This window comes from Solanum tuberosum, unplaced genomic scaffold, assembly GCF_000226075.1.
Source record: "Solanum tuberosum cultivar DM 1-3 516 R44 unplaced genomic scaffold, SolTub_3.0 scf00191, whole genome shotgun sequence".
NCBI lineage: Eukaryota > Viridiplantae > Streptophyta > Magnoliopsida > Solanales > Solanaceae > Solanum > Solanum tuberosum.
The window spans coordinates 478,955-506,387 of NW_006239117.1; the positions used below are offsets into that span (position 1 = coordinate 478,955).

The following is a 27,433-nucleotide window of genomic DNA, read 5'->3' on the forward strand; positions in this document are numbered from 1 at the left end:
ATTATGGAGGTCCTCATAAAGTTTTTTGAGAAAAAAATTTGGCTGCTCCAGGCGCCAAATCCATGAGCTATAACACATGAAAAATTGAGAATTTGGGTAATTCCTAAAAAAAGGCATGTAAAAGCGGAAATGGGCATGATAAAATGGTGCGAGTAATGTAATGGTCACCCAACTCATTACGGATGTCATAATAAAGTTTTTTGAGAAAAAAAAATGTTGGTGCTTCGGATAACACACGAAAAATCGAGGAATTTGGGTAATTTCTAATAAAGGGTATGTAAATGCGGAAATGAGTGTGAAGAAAATGGTGTGCGTATATGTGGTGGTTCCCCAACTCATTGATGAGGTCCTCAAAAAGTTTTTTGAGAAAAAAAAAGGTTGGATGCTCCGGGACTCCAGAATCGTGGGCTATAAAACACATAAAATTGAAGAATTTGGGTAATTCCTGAAAAAATGGCCTATAAAGGCGGAAATGAGCATGAAAAAAATAGTATGAGTATACGTGGTAGTTCCCCAACTCATTACGGAAGTCTTCATAAAAAAAATTTTAAAAAAAAAATTTGTGTGCTCCAGGGCGCCAGATCAATGGGCTATAACACCCGAAAAATCAAGGAATTTGGGTAACTCCTAAAAAGGGAATTAAAATGTGGAAACAGCCATAAAAAAATAGTGTGAGTATACATGGTGGTTTCCAAACTCATTACGAAGGTCCTCATAAAGTTTTTTGACAAATAAGATTTAGGAGCTACGGGGCGCCAGATCCAACACAATAAAAATCAAGAAATTTGGGTTATTCCTAAAAAAAGGGTTTTTAAATGCATAAATAGGTGTGAAAAAATATGGTGTGAATATATGTGGTGGTTCCCCAACTCATTACAGAGATCTTCATAAAAAAATTGAGAATTTTTTTTTAGGTGCTTCGAGGCTTTAGATCCATGGGCTATAACAAACGTAAAGTAAAGTTGAAGAATGTGGGTAATTCCTGAAAAAGGGCTATAAATGCAAAAATGGCATGAAAAAAGTAGTCTGAGTATACGGGTGGTTCCCCAACTCATTATGGAGGTCCTCATAAAGTTTTTGAAAAAAACTTTTTGAGTGCTCCAGGGCGCTAAATCCATTGGCTATAACACAAGAAAAATCAAGGAATTTTGGTAACTTCTAAAAAAGGGTCTGTATATGCAGAAACGGCCGTGAAAAATATGGTGTGAGTATACGTGGTGGTTACCCAACTCTTTACGGAGGTCCTCATAAAGTTTTTTGAGAATTTTTTTTTGGGTGCTTCAGGCCGCCAGATCCATGTGTCACGGACTTAGAGTTTTTGCTAAAGCTCCGTGCGGCACATGACAACTTACTCACGAATCTTTCACGATCTTGTAAGCTCAAGTAAGACCTTTGAAACTAAGATCGCTAAGAGAATGAAAGGAAGACTTAGAGAATTTTGGAAGAAGGCTTATATTGCTTGGAAGAATGCTTTACAACTTGCTTGCTTCGGATGGTGCCTTGCAAATGAGGGGCACCTCTATTTATACTAGCACCTAGGGACTAAAGTGCAATTTAAATTTACTTTACAAGTCCCTAACTATTTACACTTTGGTCCTAGCTTTAGAACTCTCTACACACTCTAGGACCTTCCAAGACTTTCTTGAAATATCTAAGTTATTCTAGAGCCTTCTTGAATAATCTAAAGGGTTCTAGAGTCTTCCGAAAACCTCTCCACAACTCTAGATCCTTCCGCCCCTATTCAGACACAAAATTTCACTATGATGTGGCAGGACGCGACACTCTCCCCCACCTATTGATGCGACGACCTCGTATCATTGCCGCTACATTGTCATCCGAGCCTTGTGCGTGTGCGACCAATAGTCCATTGACTCGATCAAGGCCCTTGCGCAACGCCTTTCATATCGCTTCTTGCTCGGACTTATGACCTACCTCCTTCCTAGGAGGCAAGCGTCTCGACAGCTTCTTCGGCATCACGACATTGTTCCCTTTTGGAACCTTCTTCGAGCGTGGCGGCAGGGACCCTTTCGCACCATTGTCTTTCTTCGAACTTGCAATGGTGGCCATATGCGTCGATTCCTTCTTCTTAGGGTTTTTCTCGAGCTACATGGCTGTTAACCGAACTTTTCCTTCCGCTTTTGGTACCTTAACCAGGGGAACCATGCATGATCTTCCTTTCTCCATGACTAGAAGTCGTTGGAGGTAAGGATCGATCACCGTGTGGCACTGCTGGAAGAACTCTTGCCCAAGAATTATGTCAAAAAATCTAAATGAGCGACAGTGAAGTTGGCCTTACCTTGCCACTCGCCTAGCGTGATGCTCACTCCATGCGCAACTCCACTTACAGGAGTCGGGGGTGCATTGACCGTCCTGAGTTGGGCGTTACTTAGCTTGTAACTTAGCCCTAACCTCATTGCTGCCATCTTGGTCATGAGATTGACCTATGCACCCGTGTCGACCAAAGCACAAGCGGGCTTTCCATTGATCTTAAGGTTGACATACTGTGTGCCATATCCTCTTGGCTTCTCTGGATGCTTCTGATAGCTCCGCATAGCCCTATCAAGCCCAATTGCGTCGTTTCTACGCCTTGTCCTTGCTCATGTGCATCCTTCTCCTTCCGCTCTCGCAGGATAGCACCAAGGTTTTTCAGTTCAGGGCACTTTGCATAGCCATGCGGCCCGCCGCATATATAGCAACCATTTCTCTTTGTAGGCTCCGCCTTTCTCTCGACTTCGCTTTGACGTCCAAACTTCTTGTCGTCGGACTTATAGGTATCATGCCTCTTGGGATGTGGCCGCTGCTCCTCGACTTTGCCACGATCTCCCCCACCATGGTCATGACTACCTCTTGTCTCCTCTCCTCCGGCTCTGTCGGGCTTCTCATGCCTGAAGTCTGTCAAAGCTTCGGCCTGCGTGATGGCTTCATCTATAGTCCTGACCTGCCGACGTTCCAACTCCGTCCTAGCCCAATTTTGCAGCCCATCCATGAAGTGGAACAACATATCATCATCAGTGAGGTTAGGAATTTGAAGCGTGAGGGTAGTGAACTCCTGCACATATGCGCGGATGCTGCCCGTTTGCTTCAGCTCCCTAAACTTGCGCTTCGCCTCATAGATGACGTTGTTAGGGAAGAAGGTCTTCTTGAACTCTTCCCGGAATTTCTCCCAGGTGTTGATGGTGAACGTCCCCTTCCCTATCTCGGCCTCCTTGTGCCTCCACCATAGCATGGCCATCTCCGAAAGATACAACACAACGGTGTTGATCTTACTCTCGTCGTTCTTCAGCCCGTTGCACTTGAAGTAATTCTCCAAATGCCAAAGGAAATTCTCCACCTCTTGCGCGTCACAGACGCCTTTGAACATAGGTGGCTTGGGAGCCTCGACCCTGGCCTCCCTATTTCGGTCAAGCGACGATGATCCTCCAGCTACCACATCTTCCTTGAGTGCTTTGATCTAGGCCTTCATGGTCTCAATTGTGCTCAACGCCTCCATGAGCCGACACTCCGAGAAAGTGATAGCCTCATTCATCTCAAACTCGTCCCCCTGACGTCCCTCCAACTCCTTGCGAAGGTTTTCAGTCTGCTCAAGGGTGAAGTCCTCAAGGGTCTTGAACTTGCCATCGGCCACGTTCAAACGCCGACCTAATATCTCCATGGCCTGCCTTGCCGTTTCAACCCTTGCGATCTACTCCCCTCCAGGTGTGACGTCAATGGGCTCCTCGCCACGGTCATCGTCACTTGCTTCGGTGGTCGAAGGTGGATGAGATGTTAGCGCCTCGCTTGGTGTGGGGTCGAGCAGCATTTCCTCACTACCTTTTTAATGTTTCTTTCCCTTGCGATTCTTCTTTCCTCCCTCCAAACGGACGTTGGTGGTGCTAGCGGTGTTCATGTCTCTTTCGTTAGTCATTCCCTTAGTATCAAACCTCCGCTCTAATACCATTTTGTCACGGACTTAGAGTTTTTGCTAAAGCTCCGTGCGGCACTTGACAGCTTACTCACGAATCTTTCACGATCTTGTAAGCTCAAGTAAGCCCTTTGAAACTAAGATTGCTAAGAGAATGAAAGGAAGACTTAGAGAATTTTGGAAGAAGACTTATATTGCTTGGAAGAATGCTTTACAACTTGCTTGCTTGTATGGTGCTTTGCAAATGAGAGGCACCTCTATTTATACTAGCACATAGGGACTAAAGTACAATTTAAATTTACTTTACGAGTCCCTAACTATTTACACTTTGATCCTAGCTCTAGAACTCTCTACACACTCTAGGACCTTCCAAGACTTTCTTGAAATATCTATATTATTCTAGAGGGAATTCTCTAGCCTTCTTGATTAATCTAAAGGGTTCTAGAGTCTTCCGGAAACCTCTCCACAACTCTACATCCTTCCGCCTCTATTCAAACACAAAATTTCAATGTGATGTGGCGGGACGTGACACATGGGCTATAACACATGAAAAATTGAGAAATTTGGGTAGCTCCTAAAAAATGGCTTGTAAATGCGGAAATGAGCATGAAATAAATGGTATGAGTATACGTGGTGGTTCCCAACTCATTACGGAAGTCTTCATAAAGTTTTTTTGAGAAAAAAAATTTGGGTGCTTCGGGGCGTTCGATCCATGTGCTATAAACACATGAAAAATCGAGAAATTTGACTAATTTCTAAAAAGGGGCATGTTAATTCGGAAATGTGCGTGAAAAAAATGGTGTGCGCATACGTGGGGGTTACCTAACTCATTACGAAGGTCCTCAAAAAGTTTTTTCAGAAAAATACCGAAGTGATATATATATAGAGAGAGAGAGGAATTTTGTTATTTCTTTAATTTAATTTTAAAAAATTAACATAAAGAAATAAAAATTAGAGGGGTTTGGTTGTAGTTCATCGTCTCACCTCTCTTCCTGACCAAAAATTTTTCTCCAATGTAACAACATAATCCTTTGATTTCCATGGAAACCAAAGGGTTTTAAGCTTGAAAATGCTGATTAAATTGGTAATGATCTTCTTTTCTTTATTTTCTAATTAAGGTTTTGTTCGCGTTTTTCTTACTGATTAAATTTCTTGTTCCGTTATCATCCGACCATGAAATTCTTAACATTGTTGGAGATCCACATCGACCAAAAATAGTCATGAATAGAGGAGAGAATATTAAATCCTATGAAATTAAACAACTAAAAAGAGTGGAAAATATTTTGGGTCTTGTTTTGATGTCAGTTTTAATGGAGGAGAAGTTAAATAGGAAGAAGAAGAATATTGTTGAGGTTGGAAACTAAAAATTGAAGGAAATTTTTTTATAAAAACAAAAAGAAAGAAAAAAGCCTGATGTGACGTTTTTCTAACCTTTCACGCACTAAAAAGAAATTATAACATCAAACTCACTAATTTGGGATAGAAACGAATAATTTGTGCTAAGTTTAAGATATTTTTGATACTTTTCTCTTTTTAAAACATAATGATATTTTTGTGATAATGTAACCAATTATATTTATTCATCAAGTTGTTGTTACTATAAAAATTTATATCTATATCTTAAAAAGTATCGTTGGATGCACCTTTGACTTTAGATGAAAACAATTCAGAAGTAGAAAAGTACACAAATTGATAAGTTAGGACGTGAAACTTCAAAACAAAAAAAAAAATCAATATTTAAAAATAAAAAATAAAAAAAACTTGTGCCTTGGTCCCATTAGCCCTTTGTGTGTAATTTCTAGGAGAATCAAGAAACCTCTCCCACCAAAAAAAAAAAAAAAAGAATCATTTGAATGGACATATAAAATCAGCCATATTTCTTTTCCAGAGAATTATTACTATCTGATTTCACCTTCCCTCTCAAAAGGTACGCTTTCCAATTTTCATTTCTCTTTAAAGTTTTCAACTTTACAAAAAAAAAAAAGAGATCATTTTAGGGAGGTCATCGATATGCTTTGATTATGTTTTTTTTAAAAAAAATTGGTAACTTTATATGCTTTGATTATTGTTTGAATAGGACTCATGCGCTTTAGCTGATATTAATCACAATTTGGGTATATCAAATAAATTGTACAGTTACCCGTTAATCTCTTCCAATTTGTTTCATAATTGGTTGAGTACAACTATAATGATTGATTCAAGTATTTTAGTTGACTACAAAGTGTGATAATGGTGAGACTTTATTCTATTACGAGGTCACGGTGTAGGGTATAAGGTATAATAATCTCAATATGAAATGTAGGATTATTTTATTCGATATACATGGTGTAATAACTTATTCCAAGATCACGGTAAAAAACCAAACTTTGCAATCTTGTGCTTTATCTTAGAACACAATATCCCAAACTCTTGGTTACAAGGGTGGTTCTACTAAAGCTGTGGCTTTTGACCCTGTAAATATTTGAGGTCTCAAGCAACTTTAAACATGTATATTTGTAAAATTTTGAAGCCAGATGGTGTTCCACACTCTATTTTGTTGTAAGTAATTCTTCTCTCTCTTGAAGAAAATCAAATCGATTATAAGAATTAACTACTTTGTATTTTAAGTAGCTAACTATATAAAGAAAGTTGAGGCGGAGGCCACCTATTTTATTGAGCCCCTGGTTATGGTTAGCTATAATGAGTGTGTTTTCAGTAGTGGTGTTACATTTACAAGCTAAAATGAACCAAGGCTGGATAATAATTGGTCAAGAGGCATGTTTCTGCAGAAGCCAGTTACAATGTTATTACCAACATTATTTGGGACATACTGGTACAGAAGTTACAAAGCCTCGAGAAGATGAATTTTGAAATTCGACGTACCCGTCCTATTAGCAACGAGAAGGAATGATAGAGATGGGTGTTAGCTTGACATGTTAGCCAAAGAAGCACAGACAACTGCCAGTCTCGCTCCGTACTAGGTGGAGTGACTAATTTACTTTTGCATTATTACATCAAAATTTATTTCTCCATTCATGGCAATGTTGCTGCTTCTTCAGTGTAATAAAGGGACTGCCCCTAGATATCCATCATTCCCATCGAATTACTTAATACGGAGGAACACTTGCTCAAAGTCATAAACCTAGAAAAAGATAAGCTATTCTGCATCAGAAAATATATGCTGGGAGTAGAAAGGTTTTTCTTGGTAGTACTATGTAACACAGATGATCTATTTTCCACATTTGAGCTTTGCTTTGTCTTTTCTGTTTTTGTTTGGTTTAAAATCTAATAAATGTGACAATGCTTCACCAAGAAAGTGATTTTGCTTTTCAGTACATCAAAAGTCTAAACAAAAGACTCCCTCCGTTTCAATCTGTTTGTATGATTTTGACTTGGCATGGATTTTAAGAACATAAACAAGTCTTTTGAATTTTGTGGTCTTAAACTAAAGAGATGTCGAATGTACCAAAATTGCTTTTAATCTTGTGCTCTTAAACATGACATGTGGAAAGTTGATATTAAAGAACTGTCAAAAAGGAAAGAAATATTATTTTTTAAACGGGCGAAAAGGAAAGTAAGACAAACAAATTGTAACGGAAGGAGTAACATTTTTTGATGAGGAAAGTGATTTTGACTTGGATATAATTTAAAGAAGAAGTCACTGATATTCGATATGTAACAGTGATTAGTTTTATCAGAGATGTAGAAGAATTTGGACTAGAAGGGACTAGGGGGAGGGGGTAAATGAGTGGAATAAAATGCATAGCATGGAAGACTCATGAAGGAATTATTTCTTTGCTGTGATACTTTTAGTCTGAAATGTTGTCAGTAAGATATTTTTTCAATCCGGATATTTATGTTGTTGCTTTCTCCAAACTCGTTGATGCTTAACTGCGTGCATGTTTAACCCTTGACTGGCCTTATTCAAAAAGAAAGGGAAACATGTTTAACATTTGATGCTCGGATTCTAGCTTCTTCTATTTTCACTGTTAATAGTTATTGATCTTACTGGGGACTAGTCATATATGTATTCAAGTAGATTTTGATTGTTGAATCTGATTGATCTGCTCTGCTGTTTGGTCGTTTCTTAGGTTACACATTTCCACTTTCCTGGTTAGGGCTACCTCAGAACTTCAGCAATGGTATGTTGTACTGTTATCTTTTTTATTATTGGTGCAATGTTTTCCAGGATATGCTTGCCAATCCATTCTTCCTTGAATTTGAGTATCATTGTTTGGCTGGTTTGTTGGGGTTTTTTTCATTGTTTTGCTGGTTTATAGAAGTCTTTAAAATTATATTTGATAATGTTTGGATCTTCAATTTTAATTCTTCAACCTATATCAAATTGATACACTGTTTCAATATGGAGGGAGGAGGGAAACATTGATGTATGTTTTGGGACTCAAAATGTTAGGCACCACCTTTGTGCTTAATGAAATGACTCTTTATTCTGTGATAAGTTTGTAGACATGATTCCTTATCTGGATGATATTCAACTCAAGCTTTTGGTAGTGGTAAGAGCGCAATGCTTGATGTGTGGGTTTCTCTACTCTTTTGGTATACTCTACTTGTATAGAATCTCCCAACATTAATCAAATCATTTAAATTATTAAAAAAATGGTAAAGAGAATATTACATTAATAGCTTGAGAAATTAGCAAATGGGGCGATAAGGAAGGGATAACATTTGTGGTAAAGACCTTCCATCTTCAACTATGAGGTTAGGATTCTAGTTATCAAGGGAGCAAAATGAGAAAAAAAAATATCATGGGTGGGGGATTTCTAGGGGTGGAGATTAGCTTACAAAAACACAATAAATCCTTAATCCCAGGCTTGTTGGATCTGAATCCTTAACTATCCATTTTGCTCAATTTGGACCCATCCAATTCCAGTATTCAACAATTTAAGTTCTCTATCACTAGAGTTCCACAATTTCTATTAACATGCAAATCTTTAACAAGCTCTAAGCAAACATTAGACCTAATGTAAACTTCCCCAACATGACTAAACTGTAATTTCAACTAGTTATGTTCTATTTCTTTTTGCTAAATATGCATAAATTCCAAGAGATTGTAGGTCTTTCAAAACAACTTCTTTCCGTTTGACTTTAGGTTTACCTCTTTCTCTTAACACCTTCACTGATTATAGTTTCACATTTATAGATTAGTGCATCAGAGGTCAACGTAGGACATGATTAAACTTTCTCAAATGACCTTCTCTCATTTTATCCTTTATGTGTGCTACTTGTCCCGTCTGCTGAACATGAACATTCTGAATAAGTGTGAAATCACCTAATACTTGCATGTTGAATGACTTCCACTCAGTGCCGTAAGATGCTGCATTTTGTGGCATTTCTTTGATAAAATAATTAAGTAGGCAATAATTTACAGTTATGTCTAATTTAGTCCTTGGTTTTGCATCGTACCAGTCAATCTTTTAAGGGTAATCTCTTTTTAGTTCTAATGTGGCCAATGTGATTGAGGTCAATGAAAAATGAATTATTTAGTTAGAGATCTAGTTTTTACCTTTAAGCTCTATAAAATTTTCAAAGTATTTGTCTCCAGTATGCTTTTGTTCCTTCTGCCATTGTCAATTATGCTTCCGTTACTTAGCTAGGTTGCACTGGCAACCATATTTGATGGCTAAGTAAAAAGAGTTTAACGACTAATCATGTGACCTCCCCTCTGTCCCCTAGACAAAGTATTGTTGAGGATTCATATTAATGGGCTAGTTTTACATTGGCTATTGCATCCCTCCTCTTTTACCCGAGCTCACCCAGGCAGAGTAATCCTCCCGTAAACAAAGTAAAATCATTAAGTTTGAAACTCTTTTACCAACACGGTTCTTATCATAGAAAAAGTGGATATTTCAGGCCATAGCTCACCTTATGTCAATGTTTGTTGATATTGTTTTATTTCTTCAAGTTCATGAGCCATGTACTTACTTGAAATGGTATCTTATTTCGGCAACTATGCAATCATGTTGTTCTTGAGGCAGGCTGCAAAAATTATTGCTAATTTAATTGTAATGGGCTCTTCTATATTGGCAAGGGCTTTTGTTCAAGCATATCGTCAGGCATTGTCCAGTAAGTATCTTCTGAATTCATGTTCCTTATTTTTTGAAAATAACTTTGTACTCAATTAATCTGAGTCATTCTGTTCTGCATCATAAGCATTTTGGGGCTGTTGGGGTGTTTGGTTTGTTTTTTCTTGCTTCCATGCACATCTTGCTCACTCTGTACTTGACTGCATCCTGATGGCAGATGCCTCGAAGAATGGTGTTGCTCAAGAAGCAGTGCAGAATATTAAAAGATCTAGCAAAACCATGACGGAAGCAGAGGCAAGACAGATTCTTGGTGTCACAGAGGATTCATCATGGGAAGAAATTGTGCAGGTTCGTTTAAATGTTTGCCGTTATCTTGTGACACTGCTTTCGTCTTTAATATGACATTAATACGTCTCTTCTCATTTTTCTTGCAGAAGTATGACAACTTGTTTGAGCGAAATGCTAAAAACCGGAGTTTTTACCTTCAATCAAAGGTACATAGAGCTAAAGAGTGTTTGGAAGAAGTTCACAAACCTAAAGAACCAGAAACAAAATAAGAAATCTCGTGCTGATGTTTAGTGTATATTCTTGCTGCTAATGATTTACCTAGCTAGTTCCTTGGATCTTTGTCGAAAATTTTATATTTTGGTGACAGCAGTTGAGGTTTCTGTTCAAGAACTTCAATGTAGTGAGTGTGTTAGACACATCACAGCACAACACACTCACACCATTGTAGTATACATGTGTATAAAGGGATCAATTTCTTGAGTAGCTAACAAAAAAAGAAGTTGAAAAAACTTGATGACATTTTCGCCCATTATTTTAAGTTGTATTCATTATTCAAGCTTCTTATATGGTGATGTTTAAGTCACAGCAAAAATGCTGTTTATCTTGCATTATTTTGTTATGTTAAAACATCGTGATGCATAAAATCGTTATAATTTAAAAAGCAAGGCAAAAAAAATCTAGCATTTTGCCTTCTTGTTATAACATAATTTAATTTAAATTGTATTATCCTGTTTCTTTTTTTCTTTCTCTATATAGCATTTTGCCTTCTTGTTATAACATGTTTGCAAAAAAAAAAAGTAAAAATCTAGAGCTTCGTTTAACATGATTCTCAAGGTCTCACAAGAATGTATGAGAGGAACAAGAGGATTCGCACATTGTCAGGTCTAACAAGATTTTTTTTTTCATTCTCAAGGCTTGAATTTGAGATCTTTGATTAAAGGTGGAAGGATCTCAACCATCTCGCCACAACTCATGTTCGTACTTTTTAGATATAGAATGATATATAATACTGATAGGGGAGTATTAGCCAATTTAAATTCCTTTTTCATCCCAACTTGTCAAACTCGTACAAGTTGGAACCTTTATCAAAAATAATTATGCAATGATCTGTAAGACTATAATAATGCCTGAAATCTCAAAGAATTGTAGTTCTGAACTGTTTTATTTTCTGGTAATGATTACAAAAATATGAGGAAAAATTACATATTCACAGATGGTGATGAACTTGCAAGTGAGTAAAATTAAATGTATGATAATTAGTCAAGATGAATATTACAAGGTAAAAAACTGATAACTTCACCATCTTCATCATTTGGGAAGGTAACACATTTGAAAACTTTGCATTTTGAGCACAATAAGTATCCCGTCTGCGCGGTAAGATGAAGAAAAAACTTAATTCCATGGAAAAATAATGGAATGTGAGATGATAACAATTCCTAGAAGAATACAGTAAAAAGAAAACACTTACAGCTCTACATGATGGATACCGACGATAAATTTTGTTAGTCTCAGATTTCACATTGGTCTTCTGACCTTTACAAAAATCACAGAGCAGCCATCCAGTGCCACCACAAGGCTCACATAAGATTCCTGCCTCAACCTTTCAATTGAAAACAGACAGATAAAGAGTTCGAAAGCAGCACACCATCTCAGTAAGCAAGAAACGCAGATGGCAAGAGGTAAAGATTCAGTATCTTAAAATGGAGAGCAGATGATATTAATAGAAAATGGGGTTAAACCAATGCAGATCTAAACTATCTACCAAGGGTCACTGCAAAGGGACCATCCTTACAGTTGAAGATTTGAAGAAAAGGAAGATAGCATCCTTACATGGTTTTGTCTTTTTAAAATCAGCAGCTTTATCATAAATAATAGTTATTTGAATAAAATGCTTCTGAAAAGTTAAGAGCAATCAATGCACTTTACATAGCCTACTTCTAAATAGTTAGACAACATTGTGTACATTAAGATGATGTTGCTTAAAAGCACTTTACATCTTTCTACCCTTTTTCTCCCTCACAGCTCTGGTGGCATGCTTATATATGCTGATGATGTTGCTTTAAACTATCTTTTCTTATGCTTGTTTCTGAGTAACTAATTCCTTGTTTCTTTCATTTGCCTAAAAGTCATTCTGTAGACATAGCCTTTTAGATTTTTCTTGGAACTCTCTCTTAAATCTTCATCAGTTTACAACTTCATTAAAAAAAATCATCAGCTTACAATTTTATATTGGCCTAGGGTGTGGTTGTCAATATAAGTAAACATGAAAGAGAAACAAAGAGAGGAGAAAGTTGAAGTACTTACAAATACAATAATGGTCCTAATGGCTAGAGTTGCAGTATAAAGAACAGACGAAGCAAACATACAGAATCATGAACTTGGTCATGAAAATCTAAACAACCTAGAAAAGAAAATTTTAATCAATTTTTGTCTGTCCCTTTAAGATTAATGTGGTACTGCCTTCCTATTTTCATGACAAAATATCATGAGTTTGATAAAAGATGTATACCTGGACCACCCCTAGCAAAATAACCAGGGAGTTAACTACTCTCATTAGGAAAAGGTATGACTAGTTCCGTATTATCTCTTCTTTTATTTTGCATGCCTTTGTTAAGGTTTCCTAAAACAAGATATTAAAGTTTTCTTTGGTCCAACGATGTATAAGCTCCCCGTTTAACTAATCCATAGTAATTTGAACACTTTCTTGATATATATTACCCCATAATCTTGCGTTCTTGCTTTCCGGGGTTGAATATTAGCCCAAGGGAGCTTGCATTATTGTGCCAAAAGGTATTATTTCTCTAGGGCTTCCAATTGATAATTTTTATCTTCCAATTGTGTGATGTTCGTTAGTAGTGCAGTACCTGATTAGTCAGTCTTTTGACGATAGGGGTAGAAAATCATGTAGTCTCTCATTTCTTTCGGAAGCTTAGCTTAGGTCATAACGACTTTGTCTTAGGACTACTTTTGTGACGTAATCGCTCTTTGTAGAATAAGTAAGTAGGAAGTTATCATTTCTTTCCTCTTTTTTGATGACAAGGGAAACCCGCACCCATGCTCCTATGCAATAGCTCGCAAATCACGTAGGAGAGGTAACCCCGCACTAGGGCAAGCCTGGGTGCGACGAGCTCGACCCAGAAGGCAAACCCCTTGCTTTCGCTGGCAAGGGGTTTCGAACTTGAGACCTTCAACATGGAAGTCCCAAGCCCAAACCATTGGGCCACCCCAAAGGGTGTTATCATTTCTTTCTTTCGGAAGCTTGGCTTAGGAAATATATGGCCGTGTCTTAGCACTATATTTTTGTCCACTGCTCTCCGTATTACCAATATAAATCTGTTTGTTCATAGCCAAGCCAGCAATTAAGAAAGGGAATTTTTTTCTCTGATTTCCAAAAAGTGATTTTTGCCTTTTCTCGTTATGTCTCTCCAAGGGATTGGAGGAACTATATGATGTTTATGTCTATGTATTCTGGAAACAGGTATCAGATGTTGTTCCAGTTGCTTGCAGGGCCGCAGCTGATGCTGGAATTCCATCTGTTTGTATCATCAACTTCAGGTTTTCACGTCTAACTCCCTTTTTTACTTCATATCTTCTTTGTCATACAGAAAAAGTTGGAAGAAGCTATAATTTAAGTGCAACATAACAAATTGGAATATTGATAGTCACTGACCTTGATCAAATGTTGATGATAAATATTTATACCAGAAGCTTAACTTACAGTTTTTACCTAATGAACGGGGAACATTTTATAGAGTTGACGAAGCAATCGATGTGGCTCTAAATCTGCAAAAACAATTCTCATTTTTTGAGATCAAATCTGAAATCAATGATTGTTAGGTAATGTTACTTATTCTTTCTTTATTTTGTGGATCAACAACTTCAATCTTATTAGAATGTAATAACTTCACTAGACTTTTTTCTTTTATGTGGCAGTGCATGCTTATATTTGGTAATTCACTGAGTTTTTCATTTGTGCATTTTTCTGGCATTTGTAAATTGACTTGATCTTCTCTTTTTGCAGATTATTCTTCACATAAGAATGATTGAGATTGTGCTCATGGCATATAACCAGATGAAAAGTGAGGGTAGCTTATGAATGGTATAAATATTGCAAACTTGAACTTTCCAAATTATGTATAATATAGGTTGTAATAGGCAACACTCAATTGTATATCTCTTAAGACTTGTTTCTACGTAAAAGTTCTTTGTTTCTTTCAATTAGTATTGCCACAACAAAAATGAATGATGTAAACAAGCACAAGAATTGTTTTGCTGGTGTTACTTTAACCAAGGCTGGCATCATGTTTAGTTTGTTTGTGCTGTTGTATTGTCACAGTGACAAAAAGAAATTGAAACCATGCATGTGCACGGGCCATGTCCCTCTAGTATATGTAGAAGGCAATAAAGACTACAACTATAGAACATTCAGAGCAAAATTTGAAAGAAAAATAAGCTCTAAGTTGTACAAAAAGAACTGAACAGGCAATAAAAAGAGAAACAACAAGCAATTTTGCCAAATGAGAGAACATGCTGTCACTGTAGAAACTAACAACTAAGAATGCTCTACCAGCTCGAAAAAGGGGCAAGCTTGTTGCATATCAAACGATCATCCAAGTCAAATGTTGATAACCAGCCCATTTTGCAGCAAGTCGGACACCAATGGCCAATGCAGCACATATCAGAGGAACTGGGACCTTCCTAACTGCATCGGTAGTTTCCCCTTCACTTTTATTCAAAGGCGTTTTAGAGTGTTACAGAATGGCCAAAGCAGTGTAAGAAACCATTACTACCAGTCTAACCCAAGGCTCTCCCACAGCAGCTAATGCAGCAGCAGCAGGCATTGCGGAAGACACATAATCTCTTCTTCTGATAAATCGAGCAAAGAAAAACAAGCCTAGGAGTATAAACCAAAAGAACAGCTCGGAAATATAACCCTTTACAGCAGCAAATCCCATTATTCCAGCTGCTGTAAGAAGGTATGGTTGGCTGTTCACAGAATCTGGAACTGCCGCTTCACCAATAGCAAGAACACAAGATGCCAAAATGATGATTGTTGTTAGCTCTTGTACTGGTGCATATGCAACTATACTGGAGTAGAAAGCTCGAATGGAGTAAATTGTTGATTCAATAAACCTAATTATAGTTGTGATATGATCCCCTATGAAGTAGTATACAACATCCAATGCAAGTTTTGAGATGTAACCGAGAAATCGGAAGACAGCACCCACAGCCTTTTTCCAATTATCCAGTTCCCACAAGATAGTCCTCCAGGCATATAGAATAAAGGCCAAAGCTACATATTGACAACAACTACAGAGTTAATGAAGTACTCTATGTTTTTAGCTGGAACACTTCATTCATAAATAGAGAGCTACACATGAAAAGTGCAAAACACGAATGTGAGCTACTACTTAAATGAAAATCGCAAGGAAATCAAACGATCAACAACTACATGATATTCTAACAGCAGATACATGGGAGCATCTTGGGCTTTCTTTCTACTTGTATCAAAAAAAAAATATTATCACTCAACAACAGCTATACTCAACTACATAACCTAGACTAGAATGCACATTCAGCTAAATCAGTGCCCACAAATAGAAAATTGACAAATTAGCTTATAACTAAATCAGTGCCCACAAAAAGAACATATGATAGAGCTTTTTTGATATACCTATGAACCAAGGCCATCTAACAGGCTTATCAGGAGCTTCTTTAGTCAAGTATCTGAATATATCAGGCATTGTGCTCTCTCCACTCATTTCCAGCTTTGTCGACACTACTCCCATTATCTATTCCACTACTCTCAGCTTTCGCAATAAACCCATTTTTCCTACGTGATTGAAATCCACAATTACTTGTGAAAATCTCGGAACATTTGTGTTTCAATTCTAGTTTAATTCTGACAACAGGTGAGGGAAAATGAAGAATTTGATTATGAGAGAAAGTACAATAGGGAAAAATCTTATGGGTTTTCTTGAGAGTGGGAATTGAAGATGAGAGAAATGAGAAAGTAATCGACATTGTTGTTAAGGGTTTAAAGTTTTGCCGCTACCAGAGAATTTGTCACTCAGAAGAATGGAGTTTGGGGTTTTGCGAAATCCAGTAACCCGCCAGACAACCCGGTGACCCGACCCCCAAAATTCACACTCTTTTTAATTGAATTTTTTTATGCATAAATTATTATTTTTTAAAATGTAAAAATTAGGTGAGATGTTTTCGGGCCTGCTGTGTGTTTCAAGTAATAGGAAAATAGTTGAATTTTAGGGGGAAAAAAAATTGGATAACATATTCTTATTTAAAACATAACTAAACTTGTAAGGGGTCGTTTGGTTTGAATATAAGTTATGCTGAGATTAGTTATGATGAAATAAGTTATGCTGGGATTAATTATGGTAGGGTTGATTTTTACTGTTTGTTTGGTTTGTCATATTCAAACTTATATTCATGACATAATTTCTAAAAATAAGTTGTTTGTTTACAAAAATACCCTTTACCTTATTTAGTTTTTTTTTATTTATTTTTTTTATATTTTCTTAGCAAGTTTAGTTATTCATTCTTAAAATAATATTTTTCATCTTATTTAGCTTAAATATTTTTTTGTGTGCATTTCCATAATTGTGTCGTGTGTTTTTAAAATTAAACTTTCATCTTATTTAACTTAAAAAATAAAACTTCCATCTTATTTAGCTTAAAATAAAATTTTCATTAGCTTAAAAATAAAACTTTCATCTTATTTAGTTTAAAAATAAAATCTTCATCTTATTTAGCTTAAAATAAAATTTTCATTAGCTTAAAAATAAAACTTTCATCTTATTTAGTTTAAAAATAAAATCTTCATCTTATTTAGCTTAAAATAAACATTCATTTTAAGTTTATTAAAAGTAAAGAAATTTTATTATTAAAGTTATCTACATTTTAATTGATATATAAAATATAATTTGAGTAATAAACTATTTAATAAAAATAATGCAATTTAGTAGTGTAGTGAACATTTTGAGAGAAATCAAAATATAAATAAAACATAAGAATTAGGCAAATAAATTCAACTTATATTATATTCATAAATAAAAATTGTATTTATAAAATGTAATTTTTTAATAGAAAAATATATTATCATAAGAGTAACAAATAATTAAGGTTGTGAATGTTATTATAAATATTGTTAAAAATTATGTTAATATACATGAATGTAAAGTGGTGTATAAAAGTGGGGTTTAAGGAGTGTATTTTTGTTATTTTACCTACCCCATCCCATGATAAGTTATCATGGGATTGTTATTCCTCCCTAGGGAGGGATAATTTGTCGCAAGACTAACTGTTAATCCTGGGATAAGTTATCCCATCCTTGGCAACCAAACAACAAATTAAAGGTCACTTAAATATTATCCCTGGATAAAATCTTCTTATCCATTACACCAAACGACTCCTAAGAGTTTCAAGATGAGATGACCAACTTTCGGGTCTGCTGTGGCATGTGTGTTTCAAGTAATAGAAAAATAGTTGTATTTTACTATTTTAGTGCAAAAAAATAATTGGACAAGATATTCTTATTTAAAACACAACTAAACTTGTAAGAGTTTCAAGATGAGAGAACCAGTTTTCAGGCTTGCAACGAATTTTATGTAATAAAAAAATAGTCGTATTTTAATGTAAAATTATTTTGGACAAGATATTCTTATTTAAAACACGAACAAAACTTGTAAGAGTTTTAATCCAATGAATCATTCCTTGATTTTGATTTTCAAATTTATACAAATTCAAACTTTATTAAATCGTTCTTTGAGTTTAACTTGTCAATTCTTCGAACACCACTAGCATGGCCATGCTCTCTTGATCTTAGCATACATTTTTTACGTATTAGTCATCCTGCTTCAAGCAAGTATGATCAAGAAAAATTTCATGACAATTAATATTGAGGTAATTTTGGTAATAGTGATATTTCAAATGTGTCATATATGTGTGGTTGGTCGGAAGTCAATTTTCAGCTGACACTAATTTAATAATCATGCATATAGTCTAGTTTGATTACAATATTTGTTAGATTTCAAGAGAAATGATTTTAAATGTTCGTACAATCAGTTATTATATTTTTGCATATGTGTTGTATAGTTTAGATTTCTTTCTTTTTTTTCGATATAACCATTTTTTGATTGATATGACTTGATAAAAAATATTATTAGTATCATACATAGTGCAGTATCATATTAACAATTGTCTATAATTTTCTTGCGTTCTATGTTATTATCATTAAATAATTTATTTTATTTATTCATAAATGTGTTGAAAAATTTCTTCAATCGGTAACATATTACCAGGACTTTGACATAGCTTTAGGGAGCGGAACATGGTGGCGAACCTACTTACAAAAAGGGCCTAGAAGGAAACTTTTTGAAACATAGTTATGAATTACTTTTGCTAGAATTTTTTTTTACTTTGACTTGTAATAGTAACTTCATTACACATCTTGACTAAGCTACTCATTTAGGGGTAGTTTGATAGGCCGCATTAAAATAAATAGTGCATGTATTATGTATGGTATTATTTAATATTGTGTTTGGCAGGAATTTGTGCATATGTATAACTAATCCATGGATTAGTTATACCCCCTATATGGTATTATAGGATGTATTACTAATACCTTCTATTTGGAGATATTAGTAATATATAAGACATAATACCATGGGATAAGTCTATGTAAAGATAAAAATATCTCTCAAATCATTTTAATTATTTTGTTTATTTTCTTGATTTATGTTTTATATTTGTACTGATAAATTTATTTAAATAAATTAGCTTACAAATTATTTAGAGAGAGTTGTTTGTTACTAAGGACCCGTTTGGCCATAAATTTTCCCAAGTAATATTTGGGGGAAAATTTGGCAAATAGTGTTTGTCCATACAATTTGTCATTATTTGGCAAAAATGCCAACTTTCCAAATAGTTTTTCCTAGTATTTGGGCCAAATCTCATTATTTGAAATCTTTTAAAAATTGAAATTTTACACCAAATTATTATTTTTTACAAAAACACCCTCTATAGTAGTTGTTTGTGTTGTAGTACATAATTTTTTACGTGAACACCAACATAATGGTGAAATATTCAGTGAATATGAAAGTGATGATATGGTTGTTGATGAAAATGATGAACAATCGATTCAGGGTAACAAAGTCATGTGCTTTGTCTACTTCAAGATGTATGGAATGATAATTGTTGCACTCACTCCAAACTACCACATTGCTCGCTAGTGTCATGGACACTACTTGTTATTTGTTGTAACGAAGATCCAATTGACTTGTAATACAAACTTATGGTTAGTTTTGATAGTTTTTAAAACTTATGGATATAAATCATATTTTTCTAAAAAAGTGAAATATGTTTCCCAAACACTTTGGCCAAATACATGGTGAATTTTCACCCAAATAATATTTGCCAAGAATATTTCAAACTCTATGGCCAAACGCTAGCTAAATAAATCCAATACAAATTAATACAATAGTTGAAATGTGAGTTGTTTAACATTAACTAATTGTTTGTTCTAAACTTCTAATTATTTGTGTTTTGAACAATTTATAAAATTGCATACATATTAAAACTACAACTTGCAATTTTTATGTGTAAATGTAGATGATTTATTCAATTTTATTATTGTTTACCGTCTTTTCAATTTTAAAAGTTGATAGTTTATCTTTTATAAATTAAAAATTGGCAATTTTGTAAGTGATCAATTTACTAAGATACAATTATTCATCCTCAAATAATTTAAGTGAAAAAAAAAAAGGTAAACATGGCGATAAAATTATTTTTCTCATAGCTAGTTAGAGGGCCATAATAAAAAATATTTGTGCGACAAGGTTTTACCTCAACCCAATTACATAATAACAGTGATTAGTTTTATGAGAGATGTAGAAGAATTTGGACTAGGGGGAGGGGGTAAGTGAGTGGAAGAAAATGCATAGCATGGAAGACTCATGAAGGAATCACTTGTTTGTGTTGTCAGTAAGATATTTTTTTAATCGATCCGGATATGATATTTGTGTTGTTGCTTTCTCCAAACTCGTTCGTGCATGTTTAACCCTTGACTGGCATTAAGGGAAACATGTTTAACATTTGATGCTCGGATTCTAGCTTCTTCTGTTTGATCTTACTGGGGACGGACTAGTCATTTATGTATTCAAGTAGATTTTGATTGTTCTGCTCTGCTGTTTGGTCGTTTCTTAGGTTACACATTTCCGATTTCCTGGTTAGGGCCACCTCAGAATTTCAGCATCGATGTATGTTTTGGGACTCGAAATGTTAGGTACCACCATTAATTTGTGCTTTAATGAAATGACTCTCTTTATTCTGTGATAAGTTTGTAGACATGATTCCTATAACTGTCCTTCTAAAAGATACAAATCTGGATGATATTCAACTCAAGCTTTTGGTAGTGGTAATTAAGAATGCAATGCAATGCTTGATGTGTGCGTTTCTCTACTCTTTTGGTATACTCTACTTGTATAGAACATTAATCAAATCATTTACATTATAAAAGAACGGTAAAGAGAATATCCCATTAATAGCCTGACAAATTAGCAATAAGGAAGGTATAACATTGATCTTCAACTATAAGGCTCGAGTAGCAAAATGAGAAAAAAAATATCATGGGTGGAGATTAGCTTACAAAAACACAATAAAGCCTTAATCCCAGGCTTGTTGGATCTGAATCCTTAACTATCTGTTTTGCTCAATTTGGAAGTTCTCTATCACTAGATTTCCACATTTTCTATTAACATGCAAATCTTTAACAAGCTCTAAGCAAACATTAGGCCTAATGGAAACTTCCCAACATGACTATACTGTAATTTCAACTTCTATTTCTTTTTGCTAAATATGCATAAATTCCAAGAGATTGTAGGTCTTTCAAAACAACTTCTTTCCGTTTGACTTTAGGTTTACCTCTTTCTCTTAACACCTTCACTGATTATAGCTTCACATTTATAGATTAGTGCATCAGAGGTCAACGTAGGAACTTTCTCAAACGGCCTTCTCTCATTTTATCCTTTATGTGTGTTACTTGTCCCTTCTGCTGAACATGAACATTTCTAATCTTGTCTGATTTTGTATTTCCACAAAGTTCTGAATAAGTGGGAAATCTCCTAATACTTGCATGTTGAATGACTTCCACTCAGTGCCGTAAGATGCTGCATTTCTTTGATAAAATAATTAAGTAGGCAATAATTTACAGTTATGTCTAATTTAGTCCTTGGTTTTGCATCGTATCAGTCAATCTTTTAAGGATAGTCACTTTTTAGTTCTAATGTGGCCAATGTGATTGAGGTCAATGAAAAATGAATTATTTAGTTAGAGATAAAGTTTTTACCTTCAGGCTCTATAAAATTTTCAAAGTATTCGTCTCCAGTATTCTTTTGTTCCTTCTGCCATTGTCAATTATGCTTCTGTTACTTAGTTAGGTTGCATTGGCAACCATATTTGATGGCTAAGTAAAAATAGTTTAACGACTAATCATGTGACCTCCCCTTTGTCCCCTAGACAAAGTATTGTTGAGGATTCATATAAATTGGCTAGTTTTACATTGGCTTCCATCCTATTGCATCCCTCCTCTTTTACCCAAGCTCACCCAGGCAGAGTAATCCCCCCCGTAAACAAAGTAAAATCATAAAGTTTGAAACTCTTTCACCAACACGGTTCTTATCATAGAAAAAGTGGATATTTCAGGCCATAGCTCACATTATGCCAATGTTTGTTGATATTGTTTCCTATTTCTTCAAGTTCATGAGCCATGTGCTTACTTGAAATGGTATCTTATTTTGGCAACTATACAATCATGTTGTTCTTGAGGCAGGCTGCAAAAATTCTTGCTAATTTAATTGTAATGGGCTCTTCTATATTGGCAAGGGCTTTTGTTCAAGCATATCGTCAGGCATTGTCCAGTAAGTATCTTCTGAATTCATGTTCCTTATTTTTTGAAAATAACTTTGTACTCAATTAATCTGAGTCATTCTGTTCTGCATCATAAGCATTTTGGGGCTGTTGGGGTGTTCGGTTTGTTTTTTCTTGCTTCCATGCACATCTTGCTCACTCTGTACTTAACTGCATCCTGATGGCAGATGCCTCGAAGAATGGTGTTGCTCAAGAAGCAATGCAGAATATTAAAAGATCTAGCAAAACCCATGACGGAAGCAGAGGCAAGACAGATTCTTGGTGTCACAGAGGATTCATCATGGGAAGAAATTGTGCAGGTTCGTTTAAATGTTTGCCGTTATCTTGTGACACTGCTTTTGTCTTTAATATGGCATTAATACGTCGCTTCTCATTTTTCTTGCAGAAGTATGACAACTTGTTTGAGAGAAATGCTAAAAACGGGAGTTTTTACCTTCAATCAAAGGTACATAGAGCTAAAGAGTGTTTGGAAGAAGTTCACAAACCTAAAGAACCAGAAACAAAATAAGAAATTTTGTGCTGATGTTTAGTGTATATTCTAGCTGCTAATGATTTACCTAGCTAGTTCCTTGGATCTTTGTCGAAAATTTTATATTTTGGTGACAGCAGTTGAGGTTTCTGTTCAAGAACTTCAATGTAGTGAGTGTGTTAGACACATCACAGCACAACACACTCACACCATTGTAGTATACATGTGTATAAAGGGATCAATTTCTTGAGTAGCTAACAAAAAAAGAAGTTGAAAAAACTTGATGACATTTTCGCCCATTATTTTAAGTTGTATTCATTATTCAAGCTTCTTATATGGTGATGTTTAAGTCACAGCAAAAATGCTATTTATCTTGCATTATTTTGTTATGTTAAAACATCGTGATGCATAAAATCGTTATAGTTTAAAAAGCAAGGCAAATGCCTCTTATACTAGCTTAATTTTTATTGTCACAAAGGAGCAAATAGTTTGAAAATACATGTAGAAAATGGCAAATACGTATTCACTTCATCTGTTTGCATCAAATCAATAAATGCTTGACATGTGTTTGAGGTTTTTCACTTATTTACTTAATTGTTTGCATCAAATCAATAAATGCATGACATGTGTTTGTACATAAAACTTTTTGCTTATCAAATCACTTAATCATGGTAAATTGATATGATTGGATATAAATATGAGGTGCGAGTAAATTTTTAGCAATTAAAACTTAAAGTACCTCTGTTATGACCAAAAATTATATCACATGCATATTAGAGATCCCAACGACTCAATATTTACATCATCCCTGTACTCCATTTTTTCATTCTTCCTTTGCCTTCGTTCTTTTTTCCACAAACTAAGTGTATTATCCTGTTTGTTTTTTTCTTTCTCTATATAGCCTTTTGCCTTGTTGTTATAACATGTTTGCAAAAAAAAAGAAGTAAAAATCTAGAGCTTCGTTTAACATGATTCTCAAGGTCTCACGAGAATGTATGAGAGGAACAAGAGGATTCGCACATTGTCAGGTCTAACAAGAATTTTTTTTTCATTCTCAAGGCTTGAATTCGAGATCTTTGATTAAAGGTGGAAGGATCTCAACCATCTCGCCACAATTCATGTTCTTACTTTTTAGATACAGAATGATATATAATACTGATAGGAGAGTATTAGCCAATTTAAATTCCTTTTTCATCCCAACTTGTCAAACTCCTACAAGTTGGAACCTTTATCAAAAATAATTATGCAATGATCTGTAAGACTATAATAATGCCTGAAATCTCAAAGAATTGCAGTTCTTTAACTGTTTTATTTCTCTTCTTTTCTGGTCATTGATTACAAAAATATTAGAAAAAATTACATATTCACACATGGTGATGAAACTTACAAGTCAGTAAAATTAAATGTATGATAATTAGTCAAGATGAATATTACAAGTTCAAAAACTGAGAACTTCACCATCTTCATCATTTGGGAAGGTAACACATTTGAAAACTTTGCATTTTGAGCACAATAAGTATCCCGTCTGTGCGGTAAGATAAAGAAAAAACTTATTGGAATTATATTCCATCGAAAAATAATGGAATGTGAGATGATTACAATTCCTAGAAATTAATATAGGAATACAGTAAGAAGAAAACACTTACAGCTCTACATGATGGACACCGACGATAAATTTTGTTAGTCTCAGATTTCACATTGGTCTTCTGACCTTTACAAAAATCACAGAGCAGCCATCCAGTGCCACCACAAGGCTCACATAAGATTCCTGCCTCAACCTTTCAATTGAAAACAGACGGATAAAGAGTTTGAAAGCAGCACACCATCTCAGTAAGCAAGAAACGCAGATGTTGCAAGAGGCAAGAGGTAAAGATTCAGTATCTTAAAATGGAGAGCAGATGATATTAATAGAAAATGAAGTATCTCCACTTAGAACCAGGTGGTTAAACCAATGCAGATCTAAACTATCTACCAAGGGTCATTGCAAAACGGAAAGAAGACAAACTGATCAGGAGAGTAATGACATTTTAGAAATTTTAGACTATAATGAACCAGTTGATCTCATCATGTTAGTCGAGACACCAGCAACACTCATGTTAACATGGTCCAAATAGAAACACATTACATTATCTTATCAAGATTAAGGGATGAAAGGGCCGGCGTGGAGTATTTTGGTGACGTCCTCCTATCACAGGTTATTAAGAAGAGAGACCAGAGATTTCTATCATCTATCAGTATGGGTTCCCAAGATCCGAGAAATGCATGTTCTTTTCACCTAGTTCACAGCAAAGGGACCATCCTTACAGTTGAAGATGTGAAGAAAAGGAAGATAGCATATATGCATTGCCAGGCTGCAACACGATTGTGGTGGACGGTGTTGTATCTGTTTGGGGAACATTGAACAATGCTAGCTATAGGTTGGGATATGGTGTTTATCTGGACTTCAGAAGAAGGAAAAGAAGACGTAGAGCATAAAATGTGATTCCTATGTGGGTACTTTAGAAGGAAAAAAAACATGAAAGTTTTTTGTATAGAGTAGGAAATGATTTTGTAGGTGGTGGGGCTTGTCGTTGTTCTTAGTTAACTTTTGGTGCAATCATAAGCTTTCTAACAATATAGCTGACTGGCTGTTCATTTTCAGAGAGTAATATTTTGTATAGATGTTCTATTTCTTTGTATACCAGGATTTTCCTGAAGTATCAACAAATTATTATACTTCATAAAAGATATGGTCCAATAGAAGCCTACTTCCTAACTAGACTGAGGCATATGTGCCCTAGAAATTTAGAGGAACCTTATGAAGTACTCATGTCATACCCACACCAAAGTTAGAACATCAGGGTAAACTAATTGTGCAGTAAAAGGTAATCTGAATCGAAATTCAATGCGGAATGCAGAAGTTTCCCTCAGTTTCTTCTGTCTCTGTATCTCCGCGGTACAACTTAGAAATAGATAGTAGCCTCAGGATTCAGGAATAGCTGAGAGATATTCAACTTAAAGAATATCTAGGGCAAAGTGAAAACATGATCCAATAAGATATGACAGATGGGAATTACACATTCACCAATTACTTTGTACACAAGGCGAGGCAAGCAATGCACAAGGGGAGCTAGAGCTGAGTCAGTTACTGCTAATGAGAATGAAAGAATGCAACTTTGTGATGTAATCTTCTAGCAGTAAATGAAAAGTCCATTAAATTAGATAAAGTACTTTCTACAATTTTGTAGAGAACTGCAATTATTTAGTAAGCATAACATAACTGGAGTGTAAAAAAGATTCTTCATGTATTTACTAGCAACAAAATCACATTAAGGATTAAATGGTGTCCCTACTTTAATTCATTAGTGTCAAAATTGTTAGAAACCACTTATCAAGAGCAGGTGGATTCACCTCTTTACGTCTCATTCCCAAGACCATTGCTTGGAGATCAAATGGACAAAAAACCCTAAACTACTTGCGAAAATCTTGGCAGTGGGACGAACCCAGCTAGCCTGATCCTAAACTGTTTATGAATGGGCATTCTCTGTTGAATCAGGACAGATAGAGAAGCTGATATCCCTGGTGTTAAATATATGTGTTCTTAAGTCATGTGTGTATTGTGTTTGACATGTATATATCTTCTCTTTTTGCTATCTTATTTCTCCAAGTCTCTTCCTATGTAGCATTCAACTCTCCCTCTCATCCAAAAGTTCAGATATGGCATACTTTAACAAACTACGAAATTATATGCCTTCAACATTTTGATGGAAAAACGTTAATTCATTACCTTCCCTTTATTAATTTCTCATCCACTTCGTTACTTTCTCCCAACTTCCCCATCATCTTAGTTATTAGCAAAATTATTCCCGGACAAATCCATTTTCATACTTAGCCATTAGCATACAGCTTAATCTTCAAATACTGAACTTTAGAGGTAATATCAATAACATTAATTAAATTCCAAATATCATCATTAAGTAACCCGCTACCCAAAGCATCCCACATTACCAATACAAACATTAGTGGCTACTTCCACAGCTCGAACCCATAATCTTTAGGTCACATGGAGACAATTCTACCATTGCTCCAATGCTCCGTAATTGAGCAAGAAAAATTACACATACTTACACCAGATATGAATATCAATCACGAATTACATTACATGATCGGTAAATAATGAACAGATACATACATATACAGAATGTTGAATACCTGCTGTTCTACCGGAAAACAACGCACAGGCTTGTAGAAACCACGGAAGGATTCAATAGGCATCTTTTCCACCTTCTTTACAATTGGAAAGTTCAACTTCACAGTGCTGTTAGCAGCTATGAACATAGAAACCGCCATTGTAGCTAGCTGAGCTAAAGCTTTTTTTTCACTTTCACTGTCAAAAAATCCCGCCTAAAAAAACAACCATAACCACACATTCCTAAAGAAATCCATTCCAAACCAAAAACACCTTTTGAAATGGGAAAAATAAACAAAATTTTAACCCTCAATTTTAAAAATACTACAATATTGCCACTTATTAGAGTTATTATTAACTCAAATGGTCCCTCAAGTTTTTAGTTTTTAGTCTTTCTGTCCTTACTTTTATAAATTGTCAAAATAATAAAGTAAAAAATGGATACAATTCAAAATAATTAAGTTCTGAAGGGAAATTTGCAGCCGCTACAGTTTGGGTGCGCACAAGTTCTCTACTTTTCTATCGCACTTACTCCTTTCATCTATTTTTAGTTGTCATGTTATGTTTTTTTAAAATCAATTTGACTAGTTTTCAAAATTAAATTAGATTACATTAATTCGATATTTTAAACAAAAAATTCA

The 27,433-nt window shown here is 35.1% G+C and overlaps 2 protein-coding genes and 2 pseudogenes across 3 annotated transcripts; 2 read left to right on the plus strand and 2 right to left on the minus strand.

The window, feature by feature from the left end:
• The first annotated feature begins 5,806 nt into the window (after positions 1-5,806).
• Positions 5,807-22,958, plus strand: LOC102581994 (mitochondrial import inner membrane translocase subunit tim16-like; annotated as a pseudogene).
• LOC102580430 (mitochondrial import inner membrane translocase subunit tim16-like) lies at positions 7,972-10,776 on the plus strand. 2 transcript variants are annotated; one of them, XM_015312224.1, is made up of 4 exons: positions 7,972-8,022; positions 9,877-9,964; positions 10,142-10,272; positions 10,359-10,776. In XM_015312224.1, the coding sequence occupies exons 1-4, from the start codon at positions 8,020-8,022 to the stop codon at positions 10,479-10,481; spliced, it is 345 nt and encodes a 114-aa protein (XP_015167710.1). In that variant the 5' UTR covers positions 7,972-8,019; the 3' UTR covers positions 10,482-10,776. The 2 variants fall into 2 exon arrangements, with proteins under 2 accessions (XP_015167710.1, XP_006355200.1); XM_006355138.2 differs by lacking the exon at positions 7,972-8,022 and having other exon boundaries at positions 8,033-9,964.
• LOC102581661 (uncharacterized) lies at positions 14,709-16,332 on the minus strand (annotated as a pseudogene).
• A 988-nt stretch (positions 22,959-23,946) lies between the features above and the next one.
• On the minus strand, positions 23,947-27,035 carry LOC102582325 (uncharacterized). Its single transcript, XM_006355143.2, has 3 exons — positions 26,816-27,035; positions 24,271-24,402; positions 23,947-24,149 (listed from the first exon to the last, which is right to left on the minus strand). Exons 1-3 carry the CDS (start codon positions 26,951-26,953, stop codon positions 24,063-24,065), a joined length of 357 nt encoding a protein of 118 aa, XP_006355205.1. The 5' UTR covers positions 26,954-27,035; the 3' UTR covers positions 23,947-24,062.
• Between the last annotated feature and the right edge of the window lie 398 nt (positions 27,036-27,433).